This window comes from Podarcis muralis, chromosome 2 (genome assembly GCF_964188315.1).
Source record: "Podarcis muralis chromosome 2, rPodMur119.hap1.1, whole genome shotgun sequence".
NCBI lineage: Eukaryota > Metazoa > Chordata > Lepidosauria > Squamata > Lacertidae > Podarcis > Podarcis muralis.
Window position 1 is genome coordinate 117,770,095 of NC_135656.1, and position 20,352 is coordinate 117,790,446.

A 20,352-nucleotide genomic window follows, 5' to 3' on the forward strand; every position below is an offset into this window, starting at 1 on the left:
CTAAAGGCTGCAAATCCCATTCCTCACAGGTGGGGAACCTGTGGCCCTCCAGAAGTTAATGGACTCCAACTTCAACCATCCCTGACCATTGGGCAACAGTGTCTGTAGCTGCTAGGGGTCCAGCCACCGCTGGAGGCCCACAGGTTCCCTCGTCTGTCCGATACACCCTCTTCTCTTCAAGAAAGCCCTGTTAAAACTTTTCCGCAGAGGCATGTGGAGGGTATCTGAAATAGACTCGGAGTCGAGAGTGGATTTCATGCTCTTTATTCAGCTCAGAGTGGTGAGGAGGAATGGAAGTTCCCCCGGAATGTCTGCTTTATATACATTATTTACACAATGGGCCCCATGTGATTGGCTAATTCCGAGATTCACCTGTAGGCCAATCAGGTTGCAGATTCACTTCACCTGGAGCTGGATTGGGTGGCTCCTGTGGACCAATCATACTACTGCATTGTTCTAGGACCAATCAGACTGCTGCCTTTTGGATCCTATTCAACTCAGTACATAACACCATCCCTCCATTTTGTCTTTGAACCTCTGTTTTTATCTTTCCATGAATGGTATGCTTTAAAGTAGGGTTGGAATCCCCACCCCTTTTTGGTGGATTGTTTTATCTTTTTGTGAACCGTTTTGAGTTTTTGTTTTTAACAGTCAAGCGGTGCATACATTTTATGAAAACAAACAAATGGTGTTTATTCTTTCAAAGAGCTGTCCAGCTCCCTCGGTGGAGAAAGACGTCCTTAGATTAGGGTACAAGCAAGAATGACCTAGGTAAAGGGGACCCCTGACCATTAGGTCCAGTTGTGGCCAACTCTGGGGTTGCAGTGCTCATCTTGCTTTATTGGGAGCCGGCGTACAGCTTCTGGGTCATGTGGCCAGCATGACTAAGCCGCTTCTGGCGAATCAGAGCAGCACACGGAAACGCCGTTTACCTTCCCGCCGGAGCGGGAGACTGTTGAAGCCTTTAAATGTATGGTGACTTGTGCAACGAAATTCGCCCTCCCGCTCCTCCCCACCCACCTCCATAAGAGGATCAGGGTGGTGGGTGGGGAATCCAGTGCCCATTGAGACTGATGGGGCCGAAGGCAGGGGGGGCAGAAAAGGAGGCGGAGCCACAGTCAGTGACTGGCAGATCCAGCTAATTCCAGTTCGGAAGTTGCCATATACAAATAGTCCATTTACGTCAAGATTGTGTACACTGGCTGGCAGCAGCAGCTTTTAAGCCTCTCCGTGGAGGTCCCAAGGATTCAACCTGGTGCCTTTTGGGTGCTCCACCAACTGAATCATAGAGTTGGAAGGAGTCCCCAAGGGTCATCTAGTCCAACCCCGGTTTCTCCCAGTGCGGAACTCAAACCCATGACCTCGAGATTAAGAGTCTCGTGCTCTGCCAACTGAGCTGGGCCTCTTCCGTCCCCATCCTCTGACAGGCAGTGCCCCTCTCTAGACTGAAAATGGGCATGAGGGGGCTGGATGAACCAGCCTTTACTGGGTGGTGAGGAGCAGAGGAGAGGAAAGGAATTTAGGTGCTCCAGCCACCATCCACCTGTGCAATGTATTTTTTATTTTACTACTAAATTTGTACTGAGAGTGGCAGCTGCCTCAGATGTAGAAGGAAGCAGGAGATCTGCACCATTTTCGATCGATGGCTCTCAAATCCCATGAAAAATAATTTTATCAGGAATGGATAATGCTCACAGTGCTCTGTTTGCTTTTAAAAAACACACAAAAAAAACCCAGTCCCCTGCCGCTAGGAACTTACAGTGTGAATTTCAGGGAAGAGCTTCGCTTCGTTTCAGGAAGGGATAAGGACAGCAGCTGCACACACGTCCTGCTTTCATAGCACACAGCTTCCCCACAAAAAATCCTGGGAGTTGTAGTTTGCAGAGCTACAATTCCCAGCACCCTTAACAAACTACAAAGCCTAGGATAGGCAGGGGTGTGTGAGAAGGATATGCTTTAAATGTTTGTTGTGTACGCAAGGAAAATAAGAGTTTTGAGAAGTGGGGAGAGATGGAGTGAGAGAGATTGAATCATAGAATCATAGAGTTGGAATAGACCACAAGGGCCATCGAGTCCAACCCCCTGCCAAGCAGGAAACACCATCAGAGCACATAGTTTTTAAGCAATATTTCCATCAGTAATTCTCACAGAGCTTCTTGAAAACTTACAAACGTTAACTGTTCATCACATACATTTTTAATATATTCTGTAAATTTATTCCAGTCCTCAGTGAATCCCTGGTCTCGTCGGTTCCGAATCCTCTGTTAATTTGTCCATTTCTGCGTACTCCATCAGTTTCATTCTCCATTCTTCTTTCGTAGGCACTGAATATATATTTTTTTTATAGGGTAGGGGTCAGTGGGGATGCATTTGAGACTTTTAGATGTTTTGCGTTTGTGATGGCTTCTTTGGAGGAAGGCTGCGATAGATAGACTGAATCAATAGTAACAAATTAATTCCGAAGGGAGGCTCCAGCTTCAAATTGCTGGACTAAAACTTATCAGGAAGTCTCGTTTTATTCATTTGCAAATGAAGAGAGACAATGGTTGCTTGCAGGCGTTAACCAAGAAAGCAAAGACCAGGGTGATTGCATTATCACCATTTACCAACACTGAATGGGACACTTGGGCTTGTTCTGCATAGGGTTCAACTTTTATCTGAATTGTCTCAGGAGACTTACGCATTTCCTTGCAATCTGTCTGCACCTTTCAGAACTTATTTCCCTCCGCACGCCACTTAGTGATGCAATTACAAATTTGCTGCAATGTAGTCCTACGCGTATTTTACTCAGAAGTAAATCCCCAAGGTGTCGCAAAACACAGCTTTGTGAAAAGAGAATAGTAAGGTCTGTAAAATCTGAGCATTGTTAACTAGAATGTTGCGAACCTACAAAGACAGGATAAGCAAACCGTATTGGAGTAAATATGATTTAAAATTATGATTAATGATTTATATGGATCAAGAAAGGAAGATTAATTGTATTTGATTAATTGGGAAAATAGGGGACACGGGTGGCGCTGTGGGTAAAACCTCAGTGCCTAGGACTTGCCGATCGCATGGTCGGTGGTTCGAATCCCCGCAGCGGGGTGCGCTCCCGTCGTTCGGTCCCAGCGCCTGCCAACCTAGCAGTTCGAAAGCACCCTCGGGTGCAAGTAGATAAATAGGGACCGCTTACCAGCGGGAAGGTAAACGGCGTTCCGTGTGCTGCCCTGGCTCTCCAGATGCAGCTTGTCACACTGGCCACGTGACCTGGAAGTGTCTGCGGACAGCGCTGGCTCCCGGCCTATAGAGTGAGATGAGCGCACAACCCTAGAGTCTGGCAAGACTGGCCCGTACGGGCAGGGGTACCTAAAATTGGGAAAATAGCTAAATGCCAAAACAAGAACTGCACATGCAGACGAAACAGGAATGGATGGTAAAGTAATTTTTAAATTGGTGTTAAATTCTAATTAAATTGTTATTTTAAAATTTGGAAAACTAATAAAAATTGATTGGTTAAAAAAAGAGAAGTAAATCCATAAGAAATATTTGTTATATGTTTGCAGCACTATCTGTTGACGCTGCCTGTTAAAAGTTGCCAGTCCATGTTCTGCAAAATTTTGGAGCATGTCACACCACATGCCCCTGAGCATGTGCAGAGTGCCACCCCATACCCCACTGTTGAGGAGATCTAGATGGATCAATGGCCTGGCTCAGGTACAAGGCAGCTTCCTATGATTCTCTCACCATTTGGCTTGTAAAAGTAGGTAGGCAAAAAAATCGAGAGAAATGTTCAGCGGCAACTCACAAGTTAAACCCCAGTGGAATCTGGGAAGCACAAAAAACCCTCCTATGCTGTACACTAAACGCCAGGTTCTTTTTTTGGGGGGGGAATGGGGTGTATATTGCCTCTGAACCTGGATATTCCATTTTTTAAGAAAAGGAACCTATCATGTTCAGCAGGATCTGCAACGAAGTGTGGCAGTATGGAATGCTGGCTGCTGTTCAGGTTTCTAACCACTCCACTTTAACAGTGACATTCCCTCTAGTTCTGAACCTCAACAGGTGGGTACCAATCATTATTTAGCCAAAATGGAAATACAGTGGTACCTCAGGTTAAGTACTTGATTCGTTCCGGAGGTCCGTTCTTAACCTGAAACTGTTAACCTGAAGCACCACTTTAGCTAATGGGGCCTCCCGCTGCTGCTGCACGATTTCTGTTCTCATCTTGAAGCAAAGTTCTTAACCTGAAGCACTATTTCTGGGTTAGCGGCGTCTGTAACCCGAAGCATATGTAACCTGAAGCGTGTGTAACCTGAGGTACCACTGTATACATGAATAGGCCTGGAGAAGCTCTCAAGTTTTGCCGAAGTGCCTAAAAGGTTATTGGCAAGAAGAGCCCTTAACTAGTGGGCGAGGGAAACAGCCCACAGTGGACAGTTGTGTTCAGTGGTGACAGAATACAACCTACTTGCTTGTTGGGGGGGGGGGAGAAGAGATGGAATGGAGTATTCTGGTATAGGGCAAGGCTGGCTGGCAAGCACCCTCTTGTCAAGAACAACACACAGGATCCATTGAGCAACTACCCAATTTTTAATAGCTCCAAACATAACAAGCTCCAAACTTGTCACAAAAAGGCTTTTTTAAATTTAAAATTACAAAAAAAACTTGAGATAAGAAACTATAAATAAAACCTCAACATGTTTTGACAGGAGCATAAAAGCGTGGGCATTCAGAACTGTAGACACTCAACAAGGGAACCCCACCCCCCAAAATGGTTTCACTGGTTTGCAACTGGTACCTGCTGTTCAGCTCATTTGTCATCAACATAATTAGCAGGGTGCTTGGGGAAAAAGCTAGGCTACTACTGAACATTTAAACAGATGGGCACAATGATGGTAGACTAATGAGAGAGAGAACGAGAACAATACATTAGGATCAGCTTCTGGGACAGATATTATCTGGATTCACACATCAATAGCCAAACCACAGTGACTGTGCTGGAGGCTGATTTGCTCCTACTCCCTCACTTCCTGGTTCAGCCAAACCATAGTTTACTGTTATGTTCTAATCAGGCAGATGGTAGCATACACTGAGAAGGGGGAAACTTGCTGCCCACTCGATGCTGTCAGACAACCAATCTCTATCCTTTGGCCATGGTGGCTGAGGAAGATTGGAATTAGGAGTCTTGAGGGCTGAAACTTCCCCACCCCTGGCTCCTGCAAACCATTGTTTGCCCAGTTCGAAATGTGTGTGACCCCAAATTACTGTCACTGCGGCTGAACTCTGTGTTGCCCATTAGATGAAAAACAGCACTTTTGTATGGGGGAATATCAGTGTGTTAAACAAGTCTGGGACCAAACCATCCTTCTGTGGGTTCAAGAGAATGTAAAGATAGTTATTGAATTTGGGGAACTAAGGTATGGCTTATCCATACAGTAGAATGAAGCGGTATAGTCCTGGAGGTAGTGGAATGGGCTGTACCATTTTGGAACCCAGGCAGGATCCCACATTTATTTTTAATGGTGCCTGGAGGGGGGGCGGGAAGAGCTCAAGTACAAAAACTGATCCGAAATAGAATGTCTCCCCCCATGACAAGGACTGCTTTTCTAATTTTTACTCACTAAGGTTTGTTTAACATGGCAGAGCTTTCGAAAATGGTACCCCCTACCAACATCCTAAAATAGTACAGTCCACTTTCAGCCCCCTCAAGATGCTTCCCTTTAATTCTCTCCCCACAACCTAATCTGTGGAGTAGGCTTTTAAAAGAAAGAATCCCCAACCGATGTTATTGAGAAGCACCCGTCAAATTTCTTTTCCTTCAGAAAGGCAGAGACACAGAAACATCAGAATGCAGATAATTCAAACACACATGTAACATGAACAGTAGAATTAACTCTGGCTTGCAAAAAGCTCAACGTGCCCCATATAACACCTTATGCTTTCCCCACTACCAACCTCGAATTCAAAACTGCTTCCCTTATTCCACCTTCCCTTCCAACTCACTCCACTCCTTCAATAAATTCAAGGGGCTTAAAGTAAAAAACGACCCTTATATATTGCCTAAGCTTGGTCGCTAATTCAGAACAGGAAAATGCAACATACAACTTTTTTTGGGAGGGGTGTGCTTTATTTTGGGATAGCTTCACCATGAGGAAGGAATAACAAGAGGGGCGGGACATCCTGCCAAGCGATGTTTACATGTAGAAGAAACACATGCTTTAAGAGGAATTTCGAAAAGAAATCACTTTGGCTGGATGGTGGCTGGATTTTTTTGGGGGTGGGTGGCCCCACATGACCCTAATCCATTTGGGCATGGCTGCCTCCTCCACATAGGCTGCCGAAACCAGGAGATGCACTCAGGTGGCCAGAAAAACGGCGCAAAATTGTTGGCAAGAAGAGGAAGGAGCTGGAACGAGACTGCAGGTCCTGTCTGAGGCAGACTTTGGAAGCTGGGATGTTCTGGACCACAAATCCCACCAGGAATGGTGATCCAGAACATCTGGAGGGCGCCAGGGTTGGCAACGAGAAGCCCCCCTTCTCCGGTTCTGCCCCAGAGAGCCTTAACCCAGCAACGATATCCGCTCCCACCCTTATTCCTAAAATCCCGCTAATTCCCTCCCGCCATGTCGCAGGCCGCTCACAGCTTCGCCTTGCTCTTGGTGTGGATCAGCTCATGCTTCTCTCGCTGCCACTTGCGGTCGAAGCCCTCCCCGCAGAAGGGGCACTCGTGGGGCTTCTTCCCGGTGTGCTGGCACTCGTGCCGGACCAGATCCGAGCGCCAGCAGAAGCCCTTGCTGCAGAAGCAGCACTCGTAGCGCTTCTCCCCAGTGTGGAGCATACGGTGACGGTTGAAGGTCGCCAAGCCGTTGAAGCCCCGGCCGCATTCGGGGCACATCTTGATCTGGCTCTTGGGGGCGGCGTCTGGAGGGGGGGAGGGCTTCTTGAGCTTGGGCTTGACATCCCGAGGTGGAGGCGATGGAGGAGGAGGAGGAGGAGGTGGCGGCGAGGGAGGTGCCTCGGCCAGGTTCGGCACCTGGGCTCGCTTCAGCCTATCTGAGCGGCGATGCTCCTGGGTGCCTCCGGCCTGCTTCCAGCGGGACGGCAGGACTGCGTTTGCTCTTCCGGGAAACCGGGCTCGCAGCTTCACTTCCCCGTAGCGGCCCCACTGGAAGGTCTTCTTCTTCCTTGCCACGGCGGCCTGCCCGTAACCTACCAGAAAGACAAAAGTGTAGAATCGTAGAATTGTGGACCAATGGTACCAAATAACTCTACTAGAAAAATTAACCAATAAACTGAAACTGACACAGGGACAAATACAAGAAGACACCTTCACCCCGGTTGGCTCCCCTTTATCACATATCACAGCCCAACAAGACAATGACAAAAATCCACCAACAGCATACAAATCAATATGGCTAACCTGATCCAAAACACCCACCCACCTCACTCACACATGAAAACAAAGGCCACAGCCAACCACAAATGAATAACCACACCCTAGGCCAGCCCCAACCTCTCTCACCACCAAAGGAACACAAGCGAACAGCAGAGAACCTGCACAAGCAACACTGACACAAAACCCCACATATATTAAGTAAAATAGAAACATCGCCACCCCACCCCACCCATCTTTGCCCACCCTCCACTTCTTTCCCCCCTTTCTTCCTAATGTCTCAACAAATGAGACACTTGTAAAAATGTTACATGGGGGAAAAATACGAGAGAGACATTGCAAACACTTTTGTAAATCAAGAAAATCTTTAATAATAATAAAAAAGAATTGTGGAGTTGGAAGGGACCCCGAGAGTCACCTAGTTTTACCCCTGCAATGCAGGAACCTCAGCAAGCAATAAAGAAAAAAAATTTATTACTTATACCAAGCATCCCCAAACACGGCCCTCCAGTTGTTTTGGGACTACAATTCCCATCATCACTGACAGCTGGTCCTGTTAGCTAGGGATGATGGGAGTTGTAGTCCCAAAACGGCTGGAGGGCCGAGTTTGGGGGTGCCTGACTTATACTCTGCCCATCTGGCTGGATTTCCCCAGCCACTCTGGGCAGCTCCCAACAAAATATTAAAAACACAACCAAACACCAAACATTAAAAACTTCCCTAAACAGGGCTGCCTTCAGATGTCTTCTAAAAGTCAAACAGTTGTTTATTTCCTTGACATCGGGTGGAGGGCGTTCCACAGGGCGGGTGCCACCACCGAGAAGGCCCTCTGCCTGGTTCCCTGTAACCTCACTTTTCGCAGGGAGGGAACTGCCAGAAGGCCCCCGGAGCTGGACCTCAGTGTCCAGGCTGAACGATGGGGGTAGAGACGCTCTTTCAGGTATACTGGGCCAAGGCCATTTAGGGCTTTAACGGTCAGCACCAACACTTTGAATTGTGCTCGGAAACATACTGGGAGCCAATGTAGGTCTTTCAAGACCGGTGTTATATGGTCTTAGCGGCCACTCCCAGTCACCAGTCTAGCTGCCGCATTCTGGATTAATGGCAGTTTAATGGTAGAGCGCATTGCAGCATCCATGACAGATGGCCATCCAACCTCTGCTTAAAAACCTCCAAGGAAGGAGAGGCCACCACCTCCTGAGGGAGACTGTTCCACTGGCCCTTCCTGGCAAAAAGTTTTTCCCTATGTTTAGGACCTTCCTTTCGGTAGGGATGTGGAGCCCTTTTTAGCCCCGGGGGCCGCACTGCCTTCTGGGCAACCATTTGAGGGCCAAATATGAGTAGTGGTTAGGGCCGGAGCCAAAACAGTTTTATTTAGAGCATCTTTAACCCACTCAAAAATACTCCCAGAGTGCCTTGCATACAACCAACTGCGACATGACCGTCCCTGCCCACAAGCATACAATCTGAAACGAAAGGGCACAAAAGGAAAAAAGAGAGGAGGGGAGAAGAGGGGAAAAAACTAAACAGAAGCACCAATAAATAGTAGTTTTTATAAAGATCAGGTGGTTGTCTCTAGCTTATTTCCTGTCAAAAAGGTTATGTGTTAACTACACACAGCAATCAATACAATCCTCTTTATCTGAAACAGAAAATCTTAACACAAGCTGGTTTCAACATATGCCTTACAGCTGGTTGACAGAATATAAAATTTTGTTTGTGTGTGGGTGTTTCCTCTATCCTTTTTAAATTTTGCTCTCTGTTGGCTTTGTTTGGCTTTTATTGTAGCATATGTTGAAAACCTTGAATAAAATTGATTAAAACAACATCAACACTGCTCCACACTGGATCTCCTCTTCCTCCCGCTAATTCCAGGCAAAACTAAGAGCCCTGCTTACCTGTGCAAGTCTTGCGTGATGATGAACTGGGCTCCCCTTGGACCTCCCTCGAAGCCCAAGTTTGCAGCGGCACCGTTTCCAGTGGAACTTCCTGCTTCTTGCGAAGATCTGCAGCCTCTTCCTGCTCCTGGAAAAAAAATAAAGAGCAGAAAACAGGGAGACCGCTGAGGAGTGGAGGAAAAGGAACAGAAGGCAAAGTGCTCAAGTCACCAGTGTGGTGCAATGGTTAGAGCGCTGGATTATGACCTGAGAGATCAGGGTTCGAATCCCCACTCGGCCATGAAACACACCAGGAGACCTTGGGCCCAGTCACCATTCTCTCTAGCCTGAGCTACCTCACAGGGCTGTTGTCAGGGTAAAGAGGAGAAACATGCAATAATAATAAACTAGAAGCAGCTCTTTAGGTAAGGCACTGAATATATTCAATTTTGGCTTCCTGTTTCCGGTGCTCCTTGACTGGAGTTTCTCCCAACACTGCGTAAGAGAGACAGATGGAGATAATCAGATAATGAGGGGGGAATTTCATTATCTGTTTTCCTCTTTGGTTGGGAGAGGGACCAAGCTCTCACCCGCAGTTTGCCTGGCGGTCTGGCATTTGTTTCCCATTGGAATGCAAGGGCAGGGCAAAGGCGCTGGGTGCATGGAGTACTCTGGCTGCCACGAAACCCCCTCCCCCATCCCGTTCCTGGAAGCACAGGTAATCCTGTTAATTGGGCTTTAATTGGAGCAAATTACAGGCCAGAGACAATGAGATAAGAAACTGAAAACAACCCAGCTACAAAGATGTAAAAGGTTTGGACTGAAAGCAGATTTCTGAGAGCAAAGGGCCTTCTCGGTAGTGGTGCCTGCCCTGTGGAACTCCCTCCCAGCAGATGTCAAGGCAATAAACAACTATTTTACTTTTAAAAGACAACTGAAGGCATTTTTAGGGAAGTTTTTAATGTCTGATGCTGTATTGTTTTTAATATTTGGTTGGAAGCTGCCCAGAGTCAAACCCGGCCAGATGAGCGGGGAATAAATAATAAATTATTATTATTATTATTATTATTATTATTATTATTATTATTATTAGGCCCCAGAGGCTCGCTCAGCTTGAACTGGAAATTGGGGGTTGGACAAAAAATATCCTGCATTGCACAGGGTTCAGAGAGATGATCCTAGTGTGTCCTTCTATTTCACCAAAAAAAAGAAAAAGCGAAGTTGAAGGCACTGGCTTTGGTCGCTTGCACTGCTGGGATCTTTGACTTTTGCAACCATTTGCTGGCTAGGAGCTGCTTGCAAGCCTGGGAGAGGGGGGGGGGGGGAAGGAATGCAACCTTCTTACCGGTTCTTCCCCCCTTTCGGCCGCTTGCAACCTCCTCAGGAAATCTTCCGCCAGAGCCACAGCCTGCAAGCAGCTCTCCGGCACACGCTCCTTGACCCAGTGGTACATTTCCTTTGGCAGGACGCTGAGGAACTGCTCCAGGAGCAAAGCCTCCAAGATCTGCTCCTTGCTGCTCCTCTCCGTGTTCAGCCACTGTTGGCACAGCTCCTGGAGCCGTGCAAGGACTTCCCGGGGCCCCTTGGCCTCCTGGTAGCAGAAGCGGCGGAACTCCTGGTGCTTCTTCTCGCGCGCCAGGGCCTCGCGCCTCAAGATGGCCGCCTTGACCTTCTGGAAGTCGCCGCGGTCCTGGGGGTCCAGGCTGAGGAAGGCCTTCTCCGCTTCCTCGCCCAGGGCCGGCAGCAGCCGGGTCACCCACTCCCTCCTGGGCCAGTGGCAGGCCACGGCCACCTGCTCAAAGGAGGCCAGGAAGGCCCGGGTGTCGGCCCGCAGGGCCAGCTCCTCCGGGGTCTGCTCCTCCCAGACGGAACCTTCCAGAAACTCTTGGAACTCGGTCTCCCACAGATAGTGACCGCTGCTCCCTGCTCTCGGCTGGCTCTCTTGGCGTACCACGTATCCCCCGGCGTCTGCCGCACGGCTTGCCAAGGGGCTTTCGAGCGTTCCTGCCTCGCCGGCCCCCGTTTTGAGACCTTCGGGGTCCTCCCGGAGCCGGGTACGCTCAGCTTCGGCCCTCCAGCGGCGTGTGGCGGCCATTTTAGCTCTGCTGGCTGGGTGTTCTGAAGCTCGCAGAAAATGAATGGCAAAAAATGGCAACTTCTGGCCCTGTGCTTGTGCAGCTGCTCCTGACACAACGGGACTCCCTGAGCAAACCGTGCAAGGGTTTCGCGGCCTGCAATTTTTTCGCCGAAGAACCGAGAGAGCTTCCAAGCAACTTTTTTTTTGTTTCCAAAGGCTCCTTTCCTGAAAGAGAGCGCAAAACAGGGATGTCAGAAGGAACAGAAACCCACATGCCAACAGCCACTTCCCAGGTCTTCTGAGCGCTAGGAAATTTCACACTGCACCTTGCTGACAGATCTGGAAAAGGCAAAACTTGCAAGAGAGAGAGAGAGGGGCTCCTCTCGCTCTCTTTGCAAAGTCTTTTGCTACGCTTTTGCTGCTAAACCTCACACCGGGCTGGACCAGGTGATGAGCACCATTCATGCTAAATTGCTACAAATTAAAAACTTCTGCAGGGAATACAAGAAGCTGTCTTACTTACTCCTTTGCCCTTCCTTGGAGGTTTTTAAGCGGCAGTTGGAGGGCCATCTGTCATGGATGCCTTAGCTGAGATTCCTGCATTGCAGGGGGTTGGACTAGATGACCCTTGGGCCCCTTCCAGCTCTGCAGTTTTATGACCTAGGTAATGGAAAAGGCTGTAACCTCAATGGCAGAGCACCTGCTTTGCGTCCTGCAGTTCCCGGGTTCAATTCCAGGATGGGCTAGGAAAAGCCCCTGCCTAAAGTACTGCCAACCAGGGTAGACAGAACAGAACTAATACTAATACTACTAATAATAATTTATTTATACCCCGCCCATCTGGCTGGGCTTCCCCAGCCACTCTGGGCGGCTTCCAAAAAAATATATTAAAATACTATAATACATCAAACATTAAAAGCTTCCCTAAACAGGGCTGCCTTCAGATGTCTTCTAAAAGTCTGGTAGTTGTTTATCTCTTTGACATCTGATGGGAGGGCGTTCCACAGGGCGGGCGCCACTACCGAGAAGGCCCTCTGCCTGGTTCCCTGTAACTTGGCTTCTCACAGTGAGGGAAACGCCAGAAGGCCCTCGGCGCTGGACCTCAGCGTCCGGGCAGATTGATGGGGGCAGAGACGCTCCTTCAGGTCTACTGGACTGAGGCCGTTTAGGGCTTTCAAGGTCAGCACCAACACTTTGAATTGTGCTCGGAAACTTACTGGGAGCCAATGCAGGTCTTTCAAGACCGGTGTTATGTGGTCTCGGCGGCCGCCCCCAGTCATCAGTCTGGCTGCCGCGTTCTGGATCAAATATTCTATTGGGGGGAGGCGGGTGCCCCCAAAGCCCCTGGGATTTGGCTCCTATGCACTGCGCATTCGAAGCAGCACCATTCCACTTTAAACGGTCCAGGTTTCCTCGACATAATTCTGGGAGTTGTAGTATGTGAAGGGTGCCGAGAGATGTCGGGAGACCCCCGTCCCCCTCAATTTCCAGAGTTCTCTGGGAAGAGGGATTCGTTGTTAAACCACTCTGGGAATTGTAGCTCTCTGAGAGGAATGGGTGCGTGTGTCTCCTAGCAGCTCTCAGCACTCTTATCAAACTACAATTCTCCAGGATTTATTTATTTTGGGGGGAGAGAGGGAACTATGAGTGTTTAAAGTGGTATGATACTGCTTTAAATGTGTAGGGCAGAGGACCTAATCCAGGGATTGTGTATGTGTGTATATATATATGCATACATATATATTTATATATACACACACACATATGCATATATTCATACACACACACGGTTTTAAAATATATATATATATATATAATTAAATTTCCACAAATTCACATAAAATTCGAATACATATTTTTTCTTTTGTGTTATTTACTTCCCACCCCACTTTTCATGGGTTCCCCCCCCCCCCGTCTTTTAAAATCATTAAGGATAGTGCCCCCCCATTCTCTGACTTCCTGTGTTGTTTTTAAGACAGATGTTGGCTAGCCAGAGATTGTGAAAAGCTGTTCTGAGTCCTTTCAGGAATGGAAGGTGCCTCCAGGGCAGAGATTGGCAAATCCCATTTTATCACTTTGCTTTAAATAGATTTGGGAGGGCAGTCTTTTGTCTCAAGTACACTGCCATTGTCCCAGCCAGGACTGACACAAAGCCAGTCTGAATGCTTTTGCAAGAGGTCTCTTCAGGACAGGCTGTCCTACAGCCATGGAAATGGCTGTAGTAGCACAGGTGAGGAGTTTGTAAAAAAAAAAGGGGGGGGAATCCCTGCTGCCTTTACAGCTTACAATTTAACTGATTTTTAAAAATAAATTTGAAGAAAGAATGAAAAGCTTTAAAAAAGCAACAGCGCTGTTCTAATCATACGGTGAGATCTTTCGATGAAGGGTGGTATATATATTTATTACTGCTTGGAGGGTTGTTTTTTCACAATGATGCAGTGTGCAATTTATTTACTAAATAAAAAAAAACTATCAGATATATGTTGCTAAGCACACATTTATCATATAAGCACGGCGCTTTTCAAAATACATTACAAAACAACAACATCCTATGCCCTTTTAAAATGTGTTTTTTTGTGGGGGGGTATTGGGTTGCTGTTTTTATTTTTATTAGGTATTTTCTGGTTTTATATCTTGATTTTATTCAGTGAACCGCCCTGAGACCCCGGGGTATAGGGCGGTATATAAATTCAATCAATAAATAAACAAACGAAACATTCTTGTGACTCATTTTGCCCTGGTTTAATATTTGTTTTGTTTTGCACACCGCCTTGAGTTAATTGGACGAAAGGTGGGACTCAAGTATAATAATAATAAATAAATGAATAAATAAATAAAAATAGTTGATACCCCCAGCTCAGCCTAACCTACCAAACAGGGTTGAGGCAAGCATAGATTGGAGGGAGACCTCCCCTTAACCCCCCCCAAAAAATATGTGTGAGCACAAAGGAAGGATATAAACAGCATATAAATGCAATAAATAAATTTTAACCCTATTTTATGGCTCTTGTGTGTTTTTATATCCCTGCTTTTCCAAGCTGGAATTAAGATTGCTGGAAGAAATATCAACAACCTCAGATATGCAGATGACACAACCTTGATAGCAGAAAGTGAGGAGGATTTAAAGAACCTTTTAATGAGGGTGAAAGAGGAGAGCGCAAAATATGGTCTGAAGCTCAACATCAAAAAAACGAAGATCATGGCCACTGGTCCCATCACCTCCTGGCAAATAGAAGGGGAAGAAATGGAGGCAGTGAGAGATTTTACTTTCTTGGGCTCCATGATCACTGCAGACGGTGACAGCAGTCACGAAATTAAAAGACGCCTGCTTCTTGGGAGAAAGGCGATGGCAAACCTAGACAGCATCTTAAAAAGCAGAGACATCACCTTGCCGACAAAGGTCCGTATAGTTAAAGCCATGGTTTTCCCAGTAGTGATGTATGGAAGTGAGAGCTGGACCATAAAGAAGACTGATCGCCGAAGAATTTGTGCTTTTGAATTATGGTGCTGGAGGAGACTCTTGAGAGTCCCATGGACTGCAAGAAGATCAAACACATCCATTCTGAAGGAAATCAGCCCTGAGTGCTCACTGGAAGGACAGATCCTGAAGCTGAGGCTCCAATACTTTGGCCACCTCATGAGAAGAAAAGATTCCCTGGAAAAGACCCTGATGTTGGGAAAGATGGAGGGCACAAGGAGAAGGGGACGACAGGTCCATGGGGTCACAAAGAATCGGACAGGACTAAACAACAGCAACAACAATTGTCTAGTTGTAGGCCGCCTTTCCATAACTAAACCACTCTCAAGGCAGCTTGCAACATGAAAAAAAATCTATCCAAATACGTATAGCAAAAGTGGTAATAGGTAGCAAATAAAAACATCTCAATAGAGCGAGGTCCCAGACTAAAGAGAAAAAGGCTTTTTAATAGGCCTTTTGAGATCTTTCCCAGTCTGCATCTGTATTGGAATCATTTGGGAGACATTTTTGGTTTTAAATATGTATATTTACTTTATAGATGTTTTATTACTGGGCTGCTCTGGGAGGAAGGGCAAAAGATAAACTTAAATATTCACCAACTGTACACCAATTAAGAGATTTTTGAAATATTAAGCAGGACACACATAGAGGATTTTAACTTAACAAATTTTAATATAGGATCCACACTATTTTTGCGATTGTAAGCTGTTTTAAATCATTTTTAATATTGATTTTTAGTTGTAACCCTACCTGGGACTTTATGGTGAAGGTCGGGCAATTATTAATAACGATGCAAGCCATAAAATCATTACTAAATTTACACCCCTCTTTTCTATAAGGTTTTCAAAGCTGCTGTCCAAGTCGTTATTTTTAAAAAAGCATTTAACTATTAATAGAAATCTTTAAAATACATTTTAAAGGAATTAAAAATTCACCTGAAGAGAACAGAGAGGATTGCAGAACTGATGGATAAGAATAAGGATTATCATTTTGGGTCAGACTAAAAGGAGGGCAAACCCAGGACAGGATTCAGTGCCAGTCCTACTCAAGAGTAGACCCATTTGAGTGTATAGCCGTGTTTCATTACTTGTCCACTTCATCACTGATCCTTTGGATAACAGCTGTTTATCAACAACGGCCATTGCACCATTGGATTCTCTGTTAATTTTGTTTTGAAACTCTTCACAGAAATACAACCCCCCCCCAAAACCCTCCAACCTAGGTCAATTCATTTCAATAGGCCTACTCTTGAGTAGGACTAGCACTGAAAACAACCCGCAGCCATCTCATCCAGGAATGCAATTTCTTCTCCGGAGGGAGGAATAAGGGGCAGCGCTGCTCACACCTCTTTCTAGAAACTGGTATTTAGAAGGTAGACTGCATCTGGCAATAGAGGCTCGCTCTATTCAACCATTGCCACCTTGTCTAGGGATCTGACCTCACACACAACACATGCCAACCTGGTTTTACTTGTAAAAGGCACAATTTACAACACCTTTCCCCATCTGGCGACTTCCAGTTGCTTTGGGCTGGAGGAATGCGCCATTGCATAGCGACAGAACAGCCGCTTTGCATGCAGAAGGTCTACGCTACAGAGCCATGGTCTGAGTCAGTACAAAGCACCTTAGAAATCACAGAATTGCAAAGTTGGAAAAGGGACCCGAGGGTCATCTAGTCCAACCCCCTGAAAGGCAGGACTCCAGCGTGGGGCCCGAACCCACAATCCTTCTTTGGGTTCCAAGAGGGGCTGGGGAAACCTACCCAGATGGGCGGGGTACAAATAATAAATTGTTATTGTTATATTATTCCTTTGTTCCAGTTTAAACTGCTTTTCATTTGGAACCCTGAGGACTAGAAACTTAAAAAGGCAGTCACAGATCAGTGCTGGAGCGTCTGCTCCGCACGCAAAAGGGTCCCAGCATCTCCAAGCAGGAAACCTTCGAGCCGCTGCCAGCCAGTGTAGGCAAAACGGAGCTCAAATGGGCCAATGCTCCGAACTCAGCATCTTATGGACTCCATCCAGCCCCCTTGGCTTGTGTGACCATGCCCCCACCCCCAAACCTGGCGAACTTTTAAGATGCGTTGGGCTCAGCCTGCACACTTAAGCATCAAGGAGAGTTGTAGTTGCAGCAACAACAGCAAAAATCCCCATTTGGAAGGAACCAGGTTGGGGAAAGTTAATCTCAAGGATGGAGCCTATATAATATAGAGATATATAGATATCTATATAGTGGCAGGGCGTTCCAAGGACCCAGCTTCCACCCAGCCCCAGATAATGGGTTCAAACTCACCACCGCTTCCAGTCGCCCTCCAACACCCAGTTTGCTGGAATGAATGGAATAGACTGAGACCAGACAGGGAGGGGCTCCTTCAGCAGGTTGGTCCCTCCCACCAGCCCCGCCCGCTTTTCACAAATTTAAAATTTGTTTGGGGGAAGGGCATCTCCCAGATTTAACCCTTTTAGGACCTCCCAGAAAAGGGCGGGGGAGGCTTAAGGAGAGAGGGAATATTATCTGTTTAAAAAGATTTGTATACCGCTTGTTCATAAAACAAAGGATTTACATTCAGCGGTTTACATACAGCCAATGTGAAATATTCCTATATATCAAACTTGAGAAGCAGCAGCTTTGATTAAAAAAAATGCTCTCCTTCCCGGATCCAAAGATGCGGCTGGAGTTTTTTAAGGAACCAGAGACCCCGGTGTGTGACCCTGGCAAAGCTGCTGAAAGGAAATGGGAGCTCGCTTGCATGATAATAGGAGACAAAGTACTGTAAAGGATTTAGGAAATATTCTGCAGACTTTTCCCCCTCTGGCGGGGCTCCTGTGGTTTTAACAGGACAGCATTCAACAGGTTTAATACTCTCCCCAACCACCCCACCAATAATTTTTATTTTAACACATTAAAAAATAATCACTAGATTTATAGCTTGCTTTTCTTCCAAGGGGTTCAGGGGTTCCTCTGCTCCCGCCCTGCTGCCTTAATCCTCACAACGGCCCTGCAAGTATCTGAACCTGGCTTTGGGTGAAAGCTGGCTCTGTTGAATTTCTGCATGTTAAAGGTAAAGGGACCCCTGACCATTAGGTCCAGTCGTGGCCGACTCTGGGGTTGCGGCGCTCATCTCGCTTTACTGGCCGAGGAGCCAGCGTTCAGCTTCCGGGTCATGTGGCCCGCATGACTAAGCCGCTTCTGGCGAACCAGAGCAGCGCACGAAAACACCGTTTACCTTCCTGCTGGAGCGGTACCTATTTATCTACTTGCATTTTGACGTGCTTTCGAACTGCTAGGTTGGTAGGAGCAGGGACCAAGCAATGGGAGCTCACCCCATCTTGGGGATTCGAACCGCCGACCTTCTGATCAGCAAGTCCTAGGCTCTGTGGTTTAACCCACAGCGCCACCCACGTCCTGCATGTTAGACTGCTGTAAAAGGCACCTGATGCGGGGCAATCTTATATGACTGTATATTAATATACTTCTACACGTGCTGTGTATGCATGTTAATTGTTTTTAAAACAGTTTTTAATGTTGCAGTTTATAGTTTGTTTAAAAAATTAATTGCTTTTATGTATGTGCGTGCAGTTGTTTTAACTGTTTTTATATTCCTAACATACAGAATCATGAAATTCCAGAGTTGGAAGGGTTCGAGTTGGGCAAAAGATCCCTACATTGCAGCGGGTTGGACTAGATGACCCTGGGGTCCCTTCTAACTCTACAACTCTAGGATTGTGTGATTCTGGGAACACCACGCAGTGCAAACATCTCAACACAAGCATCCATGACAGGCGGCCATCCAACCTCTCCTTAAAATCCTCCACCTTCTGAGGGACTCTATTCTACAGACACTTTTATTATATTGTGGATTTCTTTGGGGCGCCTCATGACAAGAGAGTAATAAATGAAATTTCACACACCTCAAAGTGCAATCCTGAGCATTTCTGTTCAGATAAATTGAGCCAGGTCCCTTAACTTCTTTTCACCAATTATTTTTATTGATATTCCAGAATTTTTAACAAATTGTCACCAAATTAATACAAATTCAATATGTACAAATTTGAAAGTTGACTTCCCACCCCTGCCCGCCAGATGTCCCCTCTATTTTCCTCCCTCATTTGCTGCTCCCAATAAAATAACGTTTTCCAACTATGATTTCAAAATACATTCATCCCTTCTCCCTACACATCACCTGCTCAATTACCAATTTCTGCTATGGCTTTTATACATCGTTATAATTTGTCCTCCAAATAGTCAAGTAGAGTAAGTCCTCTTCTGTCTGTCTATAAGAGTTGTTCATCGATTTTCAGGTCCCTCAACTTCAATGGGTCTACTCTGAGTTAGGACTAGTATTTGCACCAGAGTAGACAGAGAGAGGTTTTCCTCTCTCCTAATACCAGAAATTTGGTATTAACCCAGTGAGGCTGAACGGTGAAGGACTTCTTCGCGCAGCACAGTTAAACTGCGGAACTTTAAAAGAGGATTGGACAAATTCATGGAAGATGAAGGAGTTGTCTTTTAAAGCACATTCAAATCATTTAAATAAACATTTGCAATTTTATTTACAAAAAAAAAAGAAACCTAACAGTATGACAATATAGAAATATATATAAACACCGTTGATGGAATCTTTCGAGGAGTTGGAGACGGCGTTTATAAGTGGTCCATGTTTCACAAACATATAGTAAGGTTGGTAGTACAATAGTTTTGTAAACAAGCATTTTGGTTTTCCTGCGAATGTCCCAAAATTTTTTACACATCATTTGGGAAGACAGGTGAACTAATATCAGTGTACTGGAAGAAGCAATGATTCTTCAACATCAACTTCGTTGGACTGGTCATGTTGTACGGATGCCTGATGATCATTTTCCAAAGCAACTACTCTATTCCGAACTTAAAAATGGAAAGCGTAATGCTGGTGGTCAACAAAAGAGGTTTAAAGACTGTCTCAAGGCAAATCTTTTAAAATGTAGTATAAACACTGACAACCAGTGGCGTAGCGTGGGGGGTGCAGGGGGTGCCGGCCGCACCGGGCGCAACACCTGGGGTTAGGGCAAATCCACAGGTTAGGGGGCGCAAATCCACGGGTTAGGGGGCGCAAATCCACGGGTTAGGGGGTGCAAATTACTTGCCTTGCCCTGGGTGCTGACAACCCACGCTACGCCACTGCTGACAACTGAGAAACACTGGCCTGTGAGTGCTCCAGTTGGAGAACAGCCTTTTTACCAAAGGTGTCATGGCCTTTGAAGACACTCGAACTCAGGACGCAAGGGAGAAACTTGCTAGGAGAAAGGCACGCTTGGCAAATCCACACCGTGATCAACTCCCGCCCAGGAACCAATGTCCCCACTGTGGAAGGACATGTGGATCCAGAATTGGCCTCCACAGTCACTTACGGACTCATTGTTAAAACCGTGTTTATGGAAGACAATCTTATTCGGCTACGAGCGATCGCCGAAGAAGATATATAAACAGCAGAATGTAATATGAGATGTAACAAACCAGGGATGGAAGTTGAGGGATGTCAGCAGGGAAGGGGGGAATTGAAATCTGAA

The 20,352-nt window shown here is 46.3% G+C and overlaps 1 protein-coding gene across 1 annotated transcript; it reads right to left on the minus strand.

Moving 5' to 3' along the window:
• Positions 1-4,624: 4,624 nt before the first annotated feature.
• LOC114592221 (uncharacterized) lies at positions 4,625-12,805 on the minus strand. Its single transcript, XM_077921881.1, has 4 exons — positions 12,547-12,805; positions 10,598-11,554; positions 9,274-9,400; positions 4,625-7,191 (listed from the first exon to the last, which is right to left on the minus strand). Exons 1-4 carry the CDS (start codon positions 12,607-12,609, stop codon positions 6,620-6,622), a joined length of 1,719 nt encoding a protein of 572 aa, XP_077778007.1. The 5' UTR covers positions 12,610-12,805; the 3' UTR covers positions 4,625-6,619.
• Between the last annotated feature and the right edge of the window lie 7,547 nt (positions 12,806-20,352).